The 16583-nt window shown below is 38.9% G+C and overlaps 2 protein-coding genes and 1 non-coding gene across 3 annotated transcripts in view; 2 read left to right on the forward strand and 1 right to left on the reverse strand.

Moving 5' to 3' along the window:
* Nucleotides 1-3582, forward strand: part of adamts16 (ADAM metallopeptidase with thrombospondin type 1 motif, 16) — a 48368-nt gene extending 44786 nt beyond the window's left edge. The window contains exons 19-24 of the mRNA XM_008432174.2: nucleotides 217-421; nucleotides 761-955; nucleotides 1073-1129; nucleotides 1249-1464; nucleotides 1866-2013; nucleotides 2101-3582. Coding sequence (XP_008430396.1) covers nucleotides 217-421; nucleotides 761-955; nucleotides 1073-1129; nucleotides 1249-1464; nucleotides 1866-2013; nucleotides 2101-2216 — 937 coding nt within the window. The 3' untranslated portion in view covers nucleotides 2217-3582. The remainder of the gene's footprint in view (nucleotides 1-216; nucleotides 422-760; nucleotides 956-1072; nucleotides 1130-1248; nucleotides 1465-1865; nucleotides 2014-2100) is intronic.
* A 3678-nt stretch (nucleotides 3583-7260) lies between these two features.
* On the reverse strand, nucleotides 7261-7332 carry trnae-cuc (transfer RNA glutamic acid (anticodon CUC)). The gene has a single exon. It is a non-coding gene; the product is annotated as a tRNA-Glu (tRNA).
* Nucleotides 7333-8019: 687 nt separating this feature from the next.
* ice1 (KIAA0947-like (H. sapiens)) overlaps nucleotides 8020-16583 on the forward strand; it is a 10372-nt gene continuing 1808 nt past the window's right edge. The window contains exons 1-17 of the mRNA XM_008432173.2: nucleotides 8020-8256; nucleotides 8406-8464; nucleotides 9273-9384; nucleotides 9500-9576; nucleotides 10043-10080; nucleotides 10162-10244; nucleotides 10339-10415; nucleotides 10532-10569; nucleotides 10697-10779; nucleotides 10873-10909; nucleotides 11098-11148; nucleotides 11254-11337; nucleotides 11434-11789; nucleotides 11951-14302; nucleotides 15387-15555; nucleotides 15738-15898; nucleotides 16225-16415. Coding sequence (XP_008430395.1) covers nucleotides 8167-8256; nucleotides 8406-8464; nucleotides 9273-9384; nucleotides 9500-9576; nucleotides 10043-10080; nucleotides 10162-10244; nucleotides 10339-10415; nucleotides 10532-10569; nucleotides 10697-10779; nucleotides 10873-10909; nucleotides 11098-11148; nucleotides 11254-11337; nucleotides 11434-11789; nucleotides 11951-14302; nucleotides 15387-15555; nucleotides 15738-15898; nucleotides 16225-16415 — 4058 coding nt within the window. The 5' untranslated portion in view covers nucleotides 8020-8166. The remainder of the gene's footprint in view (nucleotides 8257-8405; nucleotides 8465-9272; nucleotides 9385-9499; nucleotides 9577-10042; nucleotides 10081-10161; nucleotides 10245-10338; nucleotides 10416-10531; nucleotides 10570-10696; nucleotides 10780-10872; nucleotides 10910-11097; nucleotides 11149-11253; nucleotides 11338-11433; nucleotides 11790-11950; nucleotides 14303-15386; nucleotides 15556-15737; nucleotides 15899-16224; nucleotides 16416-16583) is intronic.

A 16583-nucleotide genomic window follows, 5' to 3' on the forward strand; every position in this document is an offset into this window, starting at 1 on the left:
AAAGCACCACATGTAAGATTTACAGTCACCCTTCCTTTGAGTTATTCTCTCAAAATGGAAAATAAGTATTTGAAGCACCCCAGGTGGTCTTCAGCAACTGCTGCCGTACAGCGATCATGCTCTCATTCATGAAGCCCTTCAGGCTTGTCTTGAGTAAGTGATTGAGGAGCTGCGCATGTTTACTCAGTGGACTTGTGTTGTGTTGTGTTGTTCCAGCTGGTCTGCAGGGGAGTGGGGGTCATGCAGCCGGAGCTGCGGAGGAGGGGAGCAGACACGGCAGGTTCAGTGTGTCCAGAAAACCAGTCAAACCAACGCAGACACCCTGGCAGATTCTCAGTGTCCACATTCAGCTCCAGCAACGAGGCAAACCTGCAACACACACAGCTGTCCACCGGTCTGGAGCCCTGGGCCATGGTCTCAGGTGAGTATGTAAAATATAACATTCACTGAGAAAGACATTTCTTTCTTTTTTTTTTTTGACAGATGTCTGTCAATATAAAGAAGTTTTCTTATAGCATAAAGCTTTAGTCCACATTTAAGGAACATATAATGTCTGCACCTAGTACTCCTGTGCAACCCTAATAAAAATAACATGACTGTTGTTTGATGAACCTACTTTCTTACATTTGTGATGACGACAAACTCAGACCTCCCATCTTTGGGTCACGAATAAAATCTACATCTGATAAAGTTTTCCATTTATTGCCACATGATCTTAAATAGCACACACAGCATGTTCACGCTGCTTTGCGTTCGGCAGTGCTCACGCAAGTGTGGCCACGGTCTGAAGAAGAGGGGCGTGCTGTGCACGAGCAGCAACCCAGGTGCTCAGACGCACACGCTGCCTGACAGCGAGTGTGCAGGCCTGCAGAAACCTGCCACTCAAGAATCCTGCTTCATCAAACGCTGTCAGAAACAACGTAAGACCCAGTGGTTTGTCTCCACATGGCAAGAGGTACAGTGGCGATGATTTTAGAACATTCTTTAGATTGTTGTATTTGTTTGCAAACTTTGTTAATTTTGTGCTGACGTGGTCTGTTGTTTCTCTTTGTGATTTGTTGCGGACGTTCAGTGTTCGGCAACATGTGGCCGGGGTTATCAGGCACGCTTCATCAAGTGTGCTGAAAAGGTATGTATTGTATGCGTTTAGTTTAGTGAGCAACAAAATTGTCGCTGCCGTGTTTAAGTTCACTCGCCATGAACATTATTGAAAATGACCCTACTTCAATATCACTTTTCTTAACGAAGGACACAGCAGGAAAGTACAGAGAACTTACTGCCAAAAAGTGCCACCATGTCCCCAAGCCCAAAATGGAGCTCCAAAGGCCCTGCCTCCTGGCCGAGTGTCCAACCCGCACTACTCCACCGCTCTACCGATGGAGGACGCCTCATCACCTCTACCCACCTCAGCCTCTCCCTCAAGCTGCACCGTCACCAGAGTGGGACTCATCTCCTTGGTCTCGGGTAAGATGACATAAAGATTAGAAACGGACTGATCAGAGTTTGGTATCCTAATTTTGACTTGCTTATATGGATTATTGCCTTAAAATAGCTAACCGCAAGTCTCCTTCAGTCAGTAACAGATCCCACTCTGAAGAGCGGGATTTGGCGTTTGCATATTGGTGTTTGCTGATTTTAAAAAGATCTGAATTTTCTTTGAAATATTATGACCAGTTGGTCATTAATCAGGGCTGACTTAATCGGAATCCAATTGGGTAAATCTCATTGGGTAAATCTCCAGTATAAATATGCTTTGCAAATGAGCAGTTGAGGATTAACAAGAGACAAGACAGTAAAGGAACTTGTACTTGGTGCAAAAGTCTACTTCATTGTGTTCATTTTAAGGGACTTCTTTTCTTGCACAGTGCTCAGTAACATGTGGAGGAGGAGTGCAAGTCAGGACAGTGCAGTGTCAGATCCAGGGAAAGCCTGCTGTTGGCTGTGTCCTCCACCTCCGACCCTCATTGTCTCAGGCCTGCAACACGAACTTCTGCCCACAACCAGAGAAGAAAGGTACTGAAGCCCTAATTTATTAACCTTCCCTAAAATGTGACAGAAACAAGACTGAACAATTTGTTTTCTTGTTTTGTTTTTCCACAGATCTGACTTGTAGGGATTACTTCAACTGGTGCTACCTAGTGCCTCAACACGGAGTCTGCAACCACAAGTTCTATGGCAAGCAGTGCTGTCACTCCTGTTCAAATTCCAACCTATAACCATTCAAAGCGACTGTCGGTGGTACATATGTAGCTGAATAGTCAACGGACTATATTGATGCCCATGCATGAAAAGATATGTTTTTGTCAGAAGCATGTGGCGAGCACTGAAAAAGGTTTAAACATGCAAAAGAGATGTTGTGGCTTTGGTTCTCTCTGTGATGCCGGACATCTGAATGACCTGATTCTGACAGAAAGATTGGGATGCATTGGAGAACAGAATTCTGGGAAGGAAATATTAAGATGCAAGCTAACAGAAGAAATGGTTCCTACCTAGAAGATTCACCATCCCCTGGACAAAAAGCGACAAGATGAGGTTTTAAACACTGCAAGGCGTCAACAAGTGTTATGGAGTCTTTCTTTATTGACTTGGAAATACACATGGTCTTATGAGGAAAAAAAGGATGCTTCAAAGATGCATTTACAATTAAAAATGTAGCCAAATACTGACGTAAAAACACATCCGGCGAAAAATTCAAATTTCTTCAGTCAAGTACCAAACGTCATACATCAGAGAGCTACTTTGAAAGAAGACATATCTGTGTGAACTGGCCTTCATACTTAGTGGTGCTACAAGTTGTCACTTTGATTTCACAGAAACAGTGATATCCTTAGGATTCAGGAAAGAATTGTGTTACATGTGTACAGTATTGTTTGTTTTATTTATTTGCTTTACAATACAGCGTTGTTGAAAGACTGTATTATCAAGCTCTATACACACTCTTTCACAATACCTAAAGCTGTGTACTTTCATGCGTTTCGTCACATACTGACCAAACAACAACTTTTAGCCTTTCATTATATCCTAACTTGTGTTTAACATAAACAACTAAGTTCAATCTTCAACGGTAGTTTGTTGGCATATTATTTAAACTGTCTTGCGACATTTGATATGTCTTAAATATGGCACAGCAATGCATTACATGTCACTATGGTCTGCAAGCAATTAGGCAATAGTTAATGATCCGGCTGTCTGACTTTGTGCATTTAAAACGAAATAACATCAATAGTTGTGTGCCATAACATGATGTCTGATGTCATCCTGTTTAGCTGAAAGTGGGACTGAATGTATTCCTAGAGGGAGTATAAACTTTGAATCTCTAAGTGGACAGATGCAATGTGGAGAAAAACTCAGGAGAGAAATGTGAGCTTTTTAGTTATATTTCTTTGGCTTATGTTTTAAACACAGCAGGGTGCTGTCACCTTGCCCTCATAATGGGTTGAAGTTTTTGTCTGTTTTTTTATCTTCGTCCCAGGGGGCTAGTCTGTTGTTTTGTACTTCATAGTTTAATACTCTGCTTTTACCAGTTGGTTTCGACAATTGTATTTTAAGTTTGTAAAATAAAAAATAAATAAATAAACATGTTCTAACTCTCTCTTTGTCTCTTTAATTTTGAATTCCTGCAATTCACTGTAATTGTTTACTGCGGCGCACGTTGAACACATTAAAACCCCTCGTGTTATCTCGTTTTTGCTTTGAAATACATAAATTACATGCACACATTCAGTTGATATTTTTTCTCCATGGTCTTCTTTTTTTGATCAGCTGATGAACAGCATACTTGACTTTAAATGCAGTTTTGAGTCATTTGCCTACTCTGATTTTTGTCTCTTGAGATTTTAATCAGCAGTGTATGTTTAATATAATACATCCTGCTATTGCTTTAGGCTGACAGGGTGAGACATGGTGCGCTGACTGATTGGGATCTTCCAAAATCATACAGAGCTTTAGAAATACAACGCCATTGGTTCTGTGACATTTTTATTTTAAAAATATATCTTCTGGTTGCACTGGTCTAAGCCTCTCGATGGGACTCAAACAATGTGATACTGGGGAAGAAACTTCCATATCAGAGTTTGTGTTCTCCAGCAAACCCCAAAACCAGGACAGTCCTAATGCTTAGATCTAGTTTTCAGCGTGGCGACTTGCAGATGTCCAAGCCAGGACTCTGACTAACGGTGATGCCAATGTGGTTTTGGGAATTTCAGCACCTATGACATATTGTGTCTGGAGTGGACCCTGCTCTTTCCTCATTTCAGCTCTAGTCGGAGAAACGCAGACAGTTAAAACAAAATAGCCATTGTCATCAACCTGCAGGCACAGTCCTAAGGCGTTTAGATGAAGAGCGAGAGAGGAAGAGAAGTAGGAGATGACAGAATGTAGAAAGAAACAGTGGAAGTGATGTCATAGATGAAGATGAATTAACCAGGAGGAGGCAACCTATGAACTAAAAAAGACATTTTCATGTGTCCATCTGCTAAATTGTCTTAAGTGAAAAAAGAAAGGTTTTATTTAAATTTTGCTGACAACGCAACACAACTCTCCAAACGTAATACTCTGGCTAGCATGGCTATTGTTATTAAAACGGTTATCTCCAAATGCATTCCCTAGGGATGCTCAGTTGTAGCTATGACTGTCCTGTCCCACATGTTTAAAATGTTTATTTGCTCGAACATTATTACTTTGAATAAATTGGTCATGTTAATGCAATCATCTCTGTCCTAGAGAATATAGATTAATTGAACAACCTGAGACCTCCAAAAGGCCAAAAGTAATAAATTCATCATATTCCATGTCAGACATATTGAAAGCTTAAAGGGATAAAGCAGAGCATCTCTGGATTATTATATTTAGCCTTTCTGTTATCTGCTACAACAAGTCTCCCCTATACTGTAACCTGAAGGAAACACAGACGTGTGTGGGCATGTCATAGAAAAAGCAGTATCGTTTAATTAGCTCTGTGCTGCTTCCATCTGCTTCATCTTTAAACGCCTTATTGGTTCTGAAAGCAGATAACTTTGAGGTTTAGCTGGTGGGGTTATCACACTGTTGTTTTTCTATCGAGCGCTCACTGATTGGAAAAGTGCCGATTTACCTGAGTCGTCCGATTCTTTCAGCAGGTAATTTGTAGGAGAACTACGTAGCTTTTCACCCTTAGTTAAATATCGCTTCTGTAATTCCTTAACCTTTTTGAAAGTATTTCTTGTGACTCTTCTTAAGCAGAAACTGTTATTTTCATAGTCAGCCAAAAGGAAGAAAAATAAAAACCAAACCACCCAAAAAAGAAAGAGATGAGAAGGCTGAAGCATGTGTGTTTACTAAGAGATAGTGGTCAGATAAAGGCTTCCTGTAGGTAACAAAGCTGACAGATACCAATCAGGCCACATTCAAAATGTTACCTCACTCATGTCAGGTAGCACAACAGATTATCTGTGAGAGACAGACGGGAAGATAGGAAGCTTACACAGCACTCACCTTTCCACTTGAAAGAAGCCGGACTATCTCTAACAGCATCTGTTTGGAGAGAGAGGTGGCTCTTTAGCCTTCAGGCTACACTCAGAAGGTTCATCTGAAGTTACAGGCTTATTATCATTCCATCAGGATGCACCTACAGCAAACCTGACAAACCTTCTACTCAAAACTTTTAGCAGAAAAAGCAACAGCAGGTAGAAAAGACAATGTGTCCCTTTATTTCTAAAACACGATTAACTCACATCCTAAACAATTTTGGAAAGTATAGGAAAATCTTAGTCTCAAAGGTAAAATTGCGCTAATACCTATTTCTTTTTGCCATAGGTCACTACCCTATCCACAAAGTTTGGGATTTTTCCATGCTAATACCCCTACAGTGATTGCACAGTATCAATGAAAAACAACACATCGTTCCATATGGCCGGGTTACAAAGACATGACTCACTTTCACAGACAATGCAGGTCTTGACATTTTCTCCACATTGCCTACATGAGTTGCAAGTGGAAACAAAACTGTTATATTCACTTAATCTGGCTAGTCTGCATTAGGTTTAGCAATATGCTCTAATTTTAATCTTTGCATTATGAGAAGCTGATATCAAAACCCCAGGGACAGATGTTGATAAACTCAGCCTTTTGTTTTCCTTTGAAAACAGAAATTGAGGTGTCTTTTGTTTTCTTCATGCAACGTCTCCCATCTGTTCTTCCCCAAGGTACCACTCTGCAGTATTCACAACATTAAGAACATGTCTCCCAGACAGTTTGCTGCTGTAGAGTACATCTAAATCAAATGCTGTGGGAAATGTCTGGACCCGATTTTAAAAACCAAAAAAAAAAAAAAAAAAAAGACTAGGAATCATGAATCAAAGTGCCTTTTGTCTTTGTGGGAAGGAAAAATTATGCAAAATAAGAATGCCATAGACCTTATATTATAGTTGTTTAGTAACTGGAAATTACCTTCAGCTAGGCTTGTTTGCACATCTAAACACAAAGTGTTAGTCTTTCATTATAATTCCATGCAATAATAGATCCTGTGTGTTTAGAAAGAGAGGTTGAGAGTTGGAGAAGGGCGTAAGCGATGCAATATCACCCTCTAATGGCAAATCAAAGGAACAATATATGGAACAAAATATGACTGGTATTTAGAAATGATCATGTAGACTAGGGTTTGCATATAAACCAGAAGGCAACATAAAGGTGGCTTGATTCAAATTTTTATGAAGCATAAGGTTGGGGCTGTATTTTCTGAGAAGACTAAGGAGTGCCAGTCTTTGAGTAAAACTTTTGTTCTTCTGCCATTGCTCCACGACAGTTTCCTCACCCAGAGCATCCTTTTGGGATTTGGTAACAGCTCTATAGACAAATAACAAGACTGAACAAAGAACAAACCAAGAGTTTTTCTTATAAGTCTGCTGCCTGTAGAAGACATGCCACATTTTTTCTACCATGTTCACAATATTTTCAGCATGTATTCCACTGGCGGATGCTTAATGTCACAATAGTCTAAAACTTTTTTGCGCCAGTCACCTTCAAAATGAAATTTGAACTAAAAAAACAATCTGCTGTAATCACAGGGTTAAAACAGTTCTTTATGCATGTTCTAGTACAGACTTTAGAACACATTGAGAACGTTCTCACAGAACTTGTGAAAAATGAGTGAGGGAGAATAAAAATGTTAAACTGTTTTTCAATTTTATCAGCACTCTTTGCTATCCTGGACCCTATTTTAGCTCATTTTACTTTGTCTATTGTTGACGTAAACACAACACACAGTGTTGGGGAAAAAATTAGTTCCCTGACCGGGAATCGAACCCGGGCCGCGGCGGTGAGAGCGCCGAATCCTAACCACTAGACCACCAGGGACAGTTATAAAAATCGTTCTCTTGATATTTTTGTCAGGTGATATATATCAAGTGTAGTACAACTTCACCTGTATAGTATATTATTTGGTAGCATCTCTTTCAAGTCGGCCTGACATGAAAACAGTCAACCATCATTGTCGAATACTGCATAGTTAAACACAACCCGCAACTACAGTTGCAATATGTTCTTTATTTCCCTCATATTTTCTCATTCCAGTAAAACAATAAATATAGAATAAATAAACCATAGCTGACATTTTTTTCGAATGTATACCAGCGCCACAGAGAGATGCATTATGGCACTGAAGAATACCGTTTGACACCAACATACTTTCCGCTGTTTTAATATAAACAGTGAATCTCTTTTTTAAACACTATGTCAAGTTTAAGCGCCGCAAATTATAAATCACACGGTAAAATGAAACTTTAATGCGACCCCTACTGGGTACATGTTGAGTCGCAATCGTATCTTGTAGAGTCTTTCGCCACAACAAACTGCCTGAATCAAAATACCATGGCATAAAACAAATCTTACACTCAGAACTAACGCACAAAAAACGTTAAACCTGTTTACGGATGCTACTGTTGTTTTTATACAATAAAAAGGAAGAATATACCTCATAGAGAGGAAAATTAAGTTACAAATTTTACAGGCGTTTTCCGAAGCTCCTCTTCCTTGCAAGGTCCGAACTGGGGCCTTGATCAACGTGGGAGACGCGAAAACGTGAAGTTGTTTTGATGCCGTTTGGAATATGTGACACCGAGCGTTGACTCTTTGATTGGAAGACTGTTTATTAAGTATATTGTGCGTCGTAGTGGAATTAATGGTCCTGCCATGATGCCAGGAGACAGTCAGGCCAAAACGGCACCAATAGCCGCGGATGCGACGGTTGGGAGTTGTCAGAACTGCTCTGTTTTGCACCAGGTTAGTCTTGGTTTCTTAGACAGGAAATACTCTTTAAAGACTCTCTAGGCATTAACTACGTTAACAGTCTCAAATCTGAATTTAGCACGTTGATGATTACACATACTTACACCTCTATATTTTTGTGTGTCCCTTATTTTGTTGAGCAGAGCCTAACGGAGTACGTCGCATCATTTCTTGCTCTGAAACAGAAAATAGCAGCTACCGAGTGAGTATCGGCTTCAACATGAGTTGTCATGGTGACACTTCCTAACACAGCCAAACGCAAATAAATTCGCTTGCTACAGGAGCCGAGTTAAAAGTTTTAAAAGATAGACTAAGCTTATCGTGACTAAATTGTTTCTGTCTATTGTTATTGTTGTTCTTGTATTACATGTTTCATTGCTTTCATAATTATAGTCAAAAATAGACTTAAGGGGAAAAAAGAGATTCCATTCTGATATTTCACTCAGCTAATGCAGATAGTTTTACTTTGCATAAATATTTTTGCTTTTTAAAATCGGCCAGTCTACCAGCAGCACTACTCATAAGAAAATGTGGCACAAACTGCTATGGAGAAGCCTAAGGTAATACAAGAATTAAAACAAACCAGCCCACTTCACCAAATGATTGTACACAAACCACATACACACACTCTTATTGAATCCATAAAACTTACGGAAAAGACAGTCTTACCAAAGCTATATGGAAATATAATTAAAAAAAAAACAAAATGAAATGTGAATAAACCACAGAAAGAAAATATTAAGTTGAATTAAACAATTAAGACCAATAAAGTTTAAACAACAATGAATAAATACAGTAGTGTTACCTGACATCTCAGAAGTAAAATAAACAAGTATGAACTTAAAAGCAGACAAAAATCAAAACTTTTAAAAACAAAATGTATAATGAAAGCATTCAAAATAAATAATCGTAATAATGAGTGAAAAGCAGCTTTTACTATAACTCATTTCATTGTTTCCTTAAATTTGATAAAAGCTTCCATTTTTTTCATTACATATTAATGTTTGCAGTGACTCCATCAGGCTTCGAAAGCAATTGGAGGAACTGCAGATGCGGTTGTTTACACTGGAGAAAAAGACAGCAGATTATGAATCCGTACAGGCCGAACTGGAAGAGAAGACGGTAGATCTTAACTCTCCTCAAAAAAATTAAGAAAATAGTTTTCCTTAAATTAATCTGCCTTTTGCTTCTAATGTACAGAACTTAACTCACCTATATATTTTTTTTATTTTTATAGGTTGCACTTAAGGCCTATGAACAGCTGTCTGAAGAGATGGACAAATTAAAGCAGGAAAAGAGCAACATGTTGGCTGAGTAAGTGACCGTTTTAGTTTCAGGTCCAAAATTTTCCATATTGTGTCATGTGGCATACACAAACTGGATTGTATGTAACTGGGGTTGTATCTGATTGATCACCACAAAGTATTATTTGCTTCCATTCATTTGGGTGTAATATGTCAGACTTGTAATTTGTAAATTTGGGAGAGATATACCCCAAAAGATTTGCAGCGATAAGTGCAGCTATAAAGGAGTTTGACTAGAACTAAAAATAAACTCACTCTATAGTTTTTATAATTTCAGTTTATTGCAAAACAAAAAAAATCTGAATTCTCATGTCATATTTATGCATTATTTTCTTCTGGTCTGTCACATAACATCCTAATAAAATAGAATATGAGCAAAGAGGTCCAACAACTATTTTGACGTATTGTTAGGGAGTATGTATAAAAGGGTCTCCATTATGGTGGAAAAACTCACTGTAACTCTTTTTATCTCTTAGGAATGAGACGCTTAGAGATGAGCTGAAATGTTTGAAAGGTAAATTGCTGTTATTTTCGGTAAACTCTTCTAAGATATTAACACTTTGCTAAGTATTTTGTGTGTGTGTTGAACTCTTAGATTTAACAGAAAGACAAAATCTTGAAAATGCACGTGTGAAAAGAGAGAAAGCAGCTGTTGAAAAGGATTTATTAAAAACTCAGGTAAAACATAAACATTAAAAATTCATGGTTATTTTATTGACCAAAACATTAATCTCCTCAATACCTGTGTAAACTTTTTTTTTTTTCAAATCAGGCATCTTTAAAGGAATCTCAGGAACAAGCAAAGAAGATTGATAAATTGACAAAGGAGAATGCCATCATGACAAACATGTAAGAGTTCAGTTTGTTTTGTTACTGAAGAACAACTATTTCCATGCTACTCACACTTGGTGTGTATTTTTGTTGTCGTGGGTAATGGTTACGCCTTGCTCTTTTCTGATCAACAGGAAGGATAGAATGGAAAACAAAGTTAGAGTGCTTGAAGGTGAGTTTTAGACATTAGTATTTTCTGACATGAGCTGAAACTTTATCTGCCGAGTCTGTTGGTTTGAGACATTTTGTTTTTCGTCTTGGGCGGGTTCTTAATTCTACTTCTTCTAAACTTATTTCAGACTCGATTTGCAAACAGAACTATCAAATATCTCAACTGACCAATGAGAAGATTCTGCTCGAAAGGAACATTAGTGACCTCCAGGTACAGTGAAAGCACTAAAGGAAACTGCAGACTTGGGGACGAGAGGGGGGCAAGTAGTCAAACTGATTGTTTGTCTTTAAACATTTTTTGCAGGTGAGACTGATAAAACTGGAAAGAGAAAGATGTAAAGGTACAGAATGCATAACCTGTATTTTATTTTTAATTTGTGGTGGCATTTCATTTTTACTGTTTTTTGAGAATTAAGAAGCAAAACAAATGTATGATAGTGTTTGCTTAACTTTCACTTATAAAGTAAAGAAATATCAAATGAAAACATTGTAAATAATCTAATTGTGTCTTTAAAAAAAAATAAAACAGATTATAGGAGCTCTACAACTCAAACAAGAGCAGCACCAATAGTTGACAAAGGTATGATGACGATACTTTTCATGATGATTCGTTTGATTTGCACCACGAGTAAGCCTAAAACCAAAATTAATTTGTCTTTGTAAAAAATCTCTACATACCTTACAGGAAAGTTGCGGCTGTTGCTGCAGAGTGTATGGGAATGTGTGGATCCAGAGCACGAACAATCGTCAAACATATCCCTGTCACCAGGTGAGGTCATCATTAACATCTCTTCTGCACTTGTATGATAAAACAGAAATGCACATCTTTTTATGTGCTCACAGTCGTGTTTGCCTTTTATGTTAGAGTTTGGTCACAGACGGGCCCTTCCTCCTTCGCCGCAAACCAAACTGCAGGCTAATGAAAGGCGAATGTCAGCCTCTGCTTCTGAGACCATCAGGGAATCGTCCGTTCTTCATGCCGAAACCAAATCTGCTCTCACAAAGTTGAGACCTTGTCCTCGGGTGCAGGACACGTGCAGACACCAAGCATCTACCCACCACTTGAATCAAGACAACACACTGAAAAAGAGGAAAGAGTCACCCAAGAAAAATAAACATAATGAGTCGTCTCCCGTCAAAGGAAACCTTTGTGTATCTATTGATGAAATAATGGATTTTTTGAAACCACTGCCACCCTGCATATCTCCGCTTTCAGAATCGGTGAGAAGTTGTTTTTTTGTTTGTTTTTTTAAGCTATGAGCTGCTTCATATACTTCTACTAACTGAAGTCACCCTTTTTGCATGCAGTCACCTATTAAATAATTCTGTTTTTATACACATAAAGTTTATTTCACTGCTATACTTTTGCTTCTATCTTTCAGCAGACCAGTGTAGAAGATGTTGAGATGGATGGTGAGGAAAAGACTGACAGCCCTGAACTTTCTGAGGATGTTCAACTTCCTAAACAAGATCAGCCTTCAAGCTCTAAAGCATCACAACTACATCTCAACAGTCCAAAATCTCTGTCACTTTACAAAAAAGATAATGTAGACAACCTGGAACACATTTCAGATAAAAAAGACAATGGACACTGTGGGTTGGGCGGTGGTGCTGAACTGAATGAAAGCGCAGATAAAGCTCACAAGAACAACAGTTCTCTAAAAAACATGTCCCCGCCCGAACTGCCACAGTCTTTATTATTACATAGTAATGTTTCAGAAGAAGCTCTCCCATTACCAAATGAAGATATGGAGCATTCCCACAATGAAAATCCCAACAATCAAAGTGCGGATATCTGTGATACTGGAACGGCTTTTGAAAAGGCAAAAGAAGACAATTTGGATACTGCTACAAAGATGGATGTAGCTGAGAGTCCAGGTGACATTCCTGATGTCACAACAGTTGCTTCTTATGGGGAAAGAGATGCAACTGCAAACCCTGGAGAAGCAGAAAATGAACAATGTGTTGCCCAATTTAAAAGCAAAGAATCTTTGGAAGACACCAGTGTCGCAGACAACCAAAAAGGTCATGTGGATTCTTGTCAGGACATTGCAAATCTCACTGCCTCAGGGGCTCTCTGCAAAGGTTCAGAAATGCCAGAGGAATCCCCACCAAGCAGCAGTGACAGCATGAGTTGTGGCTTAAATAAAAACCTTGAAGAGGGAATGGAAGTAGATGCTGGAGTCCATTGCTCTGGGGAGAACGAAGGGAATGCAGTGCAAGTTCCTAGAGACGTTGATGTGACAGCTTCACCCTCAGACCTGAATGCCGGTGACAAACCTTTGTCTCCTAAAGACTCTCCGGTTTTGAACAGAGAAGTTGAGGGGCCCCGTCCTGACCCGGAACACGAAGAAGCAAATTCTACAGCTCTGTCGCCAAAGGATTTTGACAAAGAGGAAGCAAAAAGTGCCAGTTCACCTGATACTGCTTCTTCATTGTCCCCAGAAAAAATAACTGTTGACTCTAAATCTTTGGAAGACAAAATGCATTCTGCTTGTAGACAGTTAAGTCCTTCATGTCGGTTATCTCAAGTAAAACTGCTTCCTGTGGAAACTGACCCAATCACTGAAAAAGCTAAGGACAAAGAGAAAGTTGCAAAGAACAATCTACTCACCTCAGAAAAGGAAATTGTCAACCAACTTCACTCTGATCTTACTACTTCATGCCATGATATTTATTCTGCCATAATAGAACAAAACCAGATCTTGGAGACGTTTACACCAGTCCATGAACAGCCAGATTTACATACGAATGTTGAGGAAAATGTTACACCAGTGGGCAGTCCAACAGCAACTCAAACACCAGAGTCCATCAGCCATCTTCTCTTGGAAATGGGTCCTCCACTTCCCCCTGTCCTGACCCCTGTAACAACACCTCCTAAAGCAGTAAAGCCAATCAACCCAAGCCACGCAATTGGAAAACTTTCATTCCCTTCACCGATGGATAGCTCTGCTTCTACCACTCCAGTGAAATTCCTTTCAACACCTAACAGTCAGCAGCTCAGCTGTTCTTCTTCCTTGACCAGTCCAACCCATCCAAATGGAGTCCCCTCGTCACCACTCCAGTTTAGCTCAGCCACTCCAAAACATGCATTGCCAGTTCCTGGTCGCTTGCCTGCCAAAGCAGTTAATTCTTCCCCTTCGTCTTCAAACAGTCCACTTCAAGAAAACTCCATGAGCATTTTAAATACCATGGACCTTGGTTCCTCTGCCTGTACCTGGACTCTTAACATTTTGAAAGGTAATGTCAATCTTAGCATGTGTTCATCAGAGAATGGAGTATTACCAAAAACAACGGACAATCAGAGATCAGGCTTCAAAACCATCAGCTCCGCTTCCACAGCCTTCACAAAAACAGAGACCAGGGGAGAAAAAAGACCTGCTGGTGATTCGTCCCAGTCCAAAAACAGTAAATTCCCAAAGCTTGACAGCAGTTCTGCAGATGTTACTGACAAACAGGAGTCTTCCTTCTCCTTACACAGTGACAATGAGGCAGCCTCTTCCAGTACTGTGGCAAAAGATCAGAAGGAAAGCAATACAGCATCTCCATGCATAGAATTTGAAGAACCAGCTGAGCAGGATCTCATTGTTGACTATTTAAACAAAATTAAAAAACAATGCTTCGATTTGCTGCCTGTTGTCCAGAGTCACCTTTATGTTGGTAATCTGCCCAAAAAGCCTATCCTGAGAGACGAGGAGAAAGAGGTCATCTCTGACATATGCAGATGTAGCTTGGTAAGTATACCCGTTAATTGGCTGACTTTGGCTACGCCTGGGATGCTGACTATTTCTTAAATGCTCTATTCCTGTTCATTTTTGATGAAAGAGGTGCCACAGTTTTAGGGAATCCGTGATTAATCAACAAAATTAAATTAGGGTTCATAGCAAACAAGCTGCAACATGCAGTGAGTTTACTCCGTTTCATGTAGAGCAAATTTAAACTCTCCTTGAATGATATTAATAATGTCTATTTCCATTTTGTTGGTATTTTTTGTTTGAGTTTCTGCAGGGGAAGGATGTTGGTCATATAGTATTTGTTTGGTTGTGTGCTAGTGATACAGCACAGGATTGTGGCGTGTTTTAATTGAAGCAGGGGAGCAAAGTCAGCTCTTGGGTCATTTTCTCAAGGTGCGAAAAGCATAGAGAAATATGCATGTCTAATATTGGTAAAAATCAGTGATTGGCCACAACTACAATATTAATATTGAATATCAGTATCGGAGTAAATGTTCATGTCAGTACGTCCCTCCCAATTATAGTGTTTTGTCTCATCTCTTTAGCTGAATTTATCTTTTCACTCCTAGATTCAACACAATTTTAGTTATTTTATTTTCTAAAAGATAGAAACCTTATTCATATATTTTTTCAAATTAATTCTTAAAATAGTTTCATCGTCCTTGATATGCCCAATAAAAACCTAATATATAGGGTAGCAGTACTTCAGTTTTTGAGTGTCTGGCAGAGGACACAGAGAAGACTCCGAACGATGCACGCTCTTTTCGAAGTTACAAATGGCGATTGCACTTCCTGTTTGACCTTGCTGCTGTCACTAGTTTAGAAGTGGAGTAAACAGGCGATACATTGTATGAGCAGGCGGATAAGTTCCCCCGAATGGCTACAACGGGAGATTCAGGGATTTCTCAAACATGCATGAAAGAATCAGCAACACTCCAGGTGTGTTTTTTATGAGGGAATAACACTTATAACGTGATATAAAGTAAAAAAAAATAAAAAAGTTAACTTTACATAACACTGCCCCTTTAACAAAGAAAGATATTGTTCTTATGCAAACTTTAAATGTTGTCTTTCCTCTGACCAGCTCCAGGTGGATGAAATGATTGTGGCCATATTGACCAAACTAAAGACTGAAAAGAATGCCCTTTGTTTAAACTACTTACAAGCCCTCTGTCGAGTCTACATAGGCATCTGTAGACAGAAGAAGTACTGGGAGAAGGCTCGTATCCTAGCCTACAGCATTCTTGTTGAAGGTAGGCAGTCCCCCGCCCCCTACAGACACCTAATATTCATATTTGTTTACTTCCACTTTAAAACACAATTAGGTTTAAATTATCTAACATATAAGTGAGTCCTAAAATCTTTTTTCCTTGTCTTTTTGTATCTAACTTTCAAATTTTGTGATGATTTATTTTATGCTGTTTTACCTTTTCAGATTTCCCAGATTCGGCAAAACTGGTCTTGTTTATGGTGACGACATGGCCCAATGTTCTGACACACAGCAGCTTACTGTGCCAGGCCATTCATGTTATTACCCAACTGAAAGCAACAGAAGGGCTTCTTGGCTGCCTGTCAGCTTTCCTTGGATGGGAAAAGGTATACTGCTTAAATTACTTTATGCAATTGGGTTCTTTTGCAAACAAGTTTAAAATCCTGTACATGATCAAATAAAAACACAGTAAGCAATTATTTTAGAATTAACCCGTGCTCCAGTTATTATTAATCAAAGGCAAATCTCAACAAGTGGGTTTTTAGTGGCTTAATTAGTAGAGGAGCCTCACTCTTTATTTGACTACATTTCTGTTAAAAACATAACATCAGTTGTGATGCTCAGTGATGGCATCATTAGTTGTCTGATGTTAGGCAATCCAAATCTTCTGTGATTTAATGAAACCATGTCTCCCCTTCTGTCATCAACACAGAATCCTCCTTGTGACCTTGACCAGCTGATCCTTAGAACTCTGACGGAACTCCGTTCAGGAAACAATCAGTCTTTTACGAAGCATGTGTACCATGGAGAAGACCTTTGTGCTGGAGCCTGGGAACAAATCTTCACACTGTCCCTCCTGTGTTCACACAAAAAGTGGAAATGGACCTATGAACACATCCTGGGGTATGCTCTTAGAATTAGAATTTACTTTAAAATTGTATTTATTTCAGTGGCTAGGGTCATTAAGTAAAAAAAAACATATATTTTGTTGTATTATTTGTTTCACTTGTGTGTAAATATTTCACTTGTGTGTAATGACTATATATATATATATATATATATATATATATA

This window comes from Poecilia reticulata, linkage group LG16 (assembly GCF_000633615.1).
Source record: "Poecilia reticulata strain Guanapo linkage group LG16, Guppy_female_1.0+MT, whole genome shotgun sequence".
Lineage (NCBI taxonomy): Eukaryota > Metazoa > Chordata > Actinopteri > Cyprinodontiformes > Poeciliidae > Poecilia > Poecilia reticulata.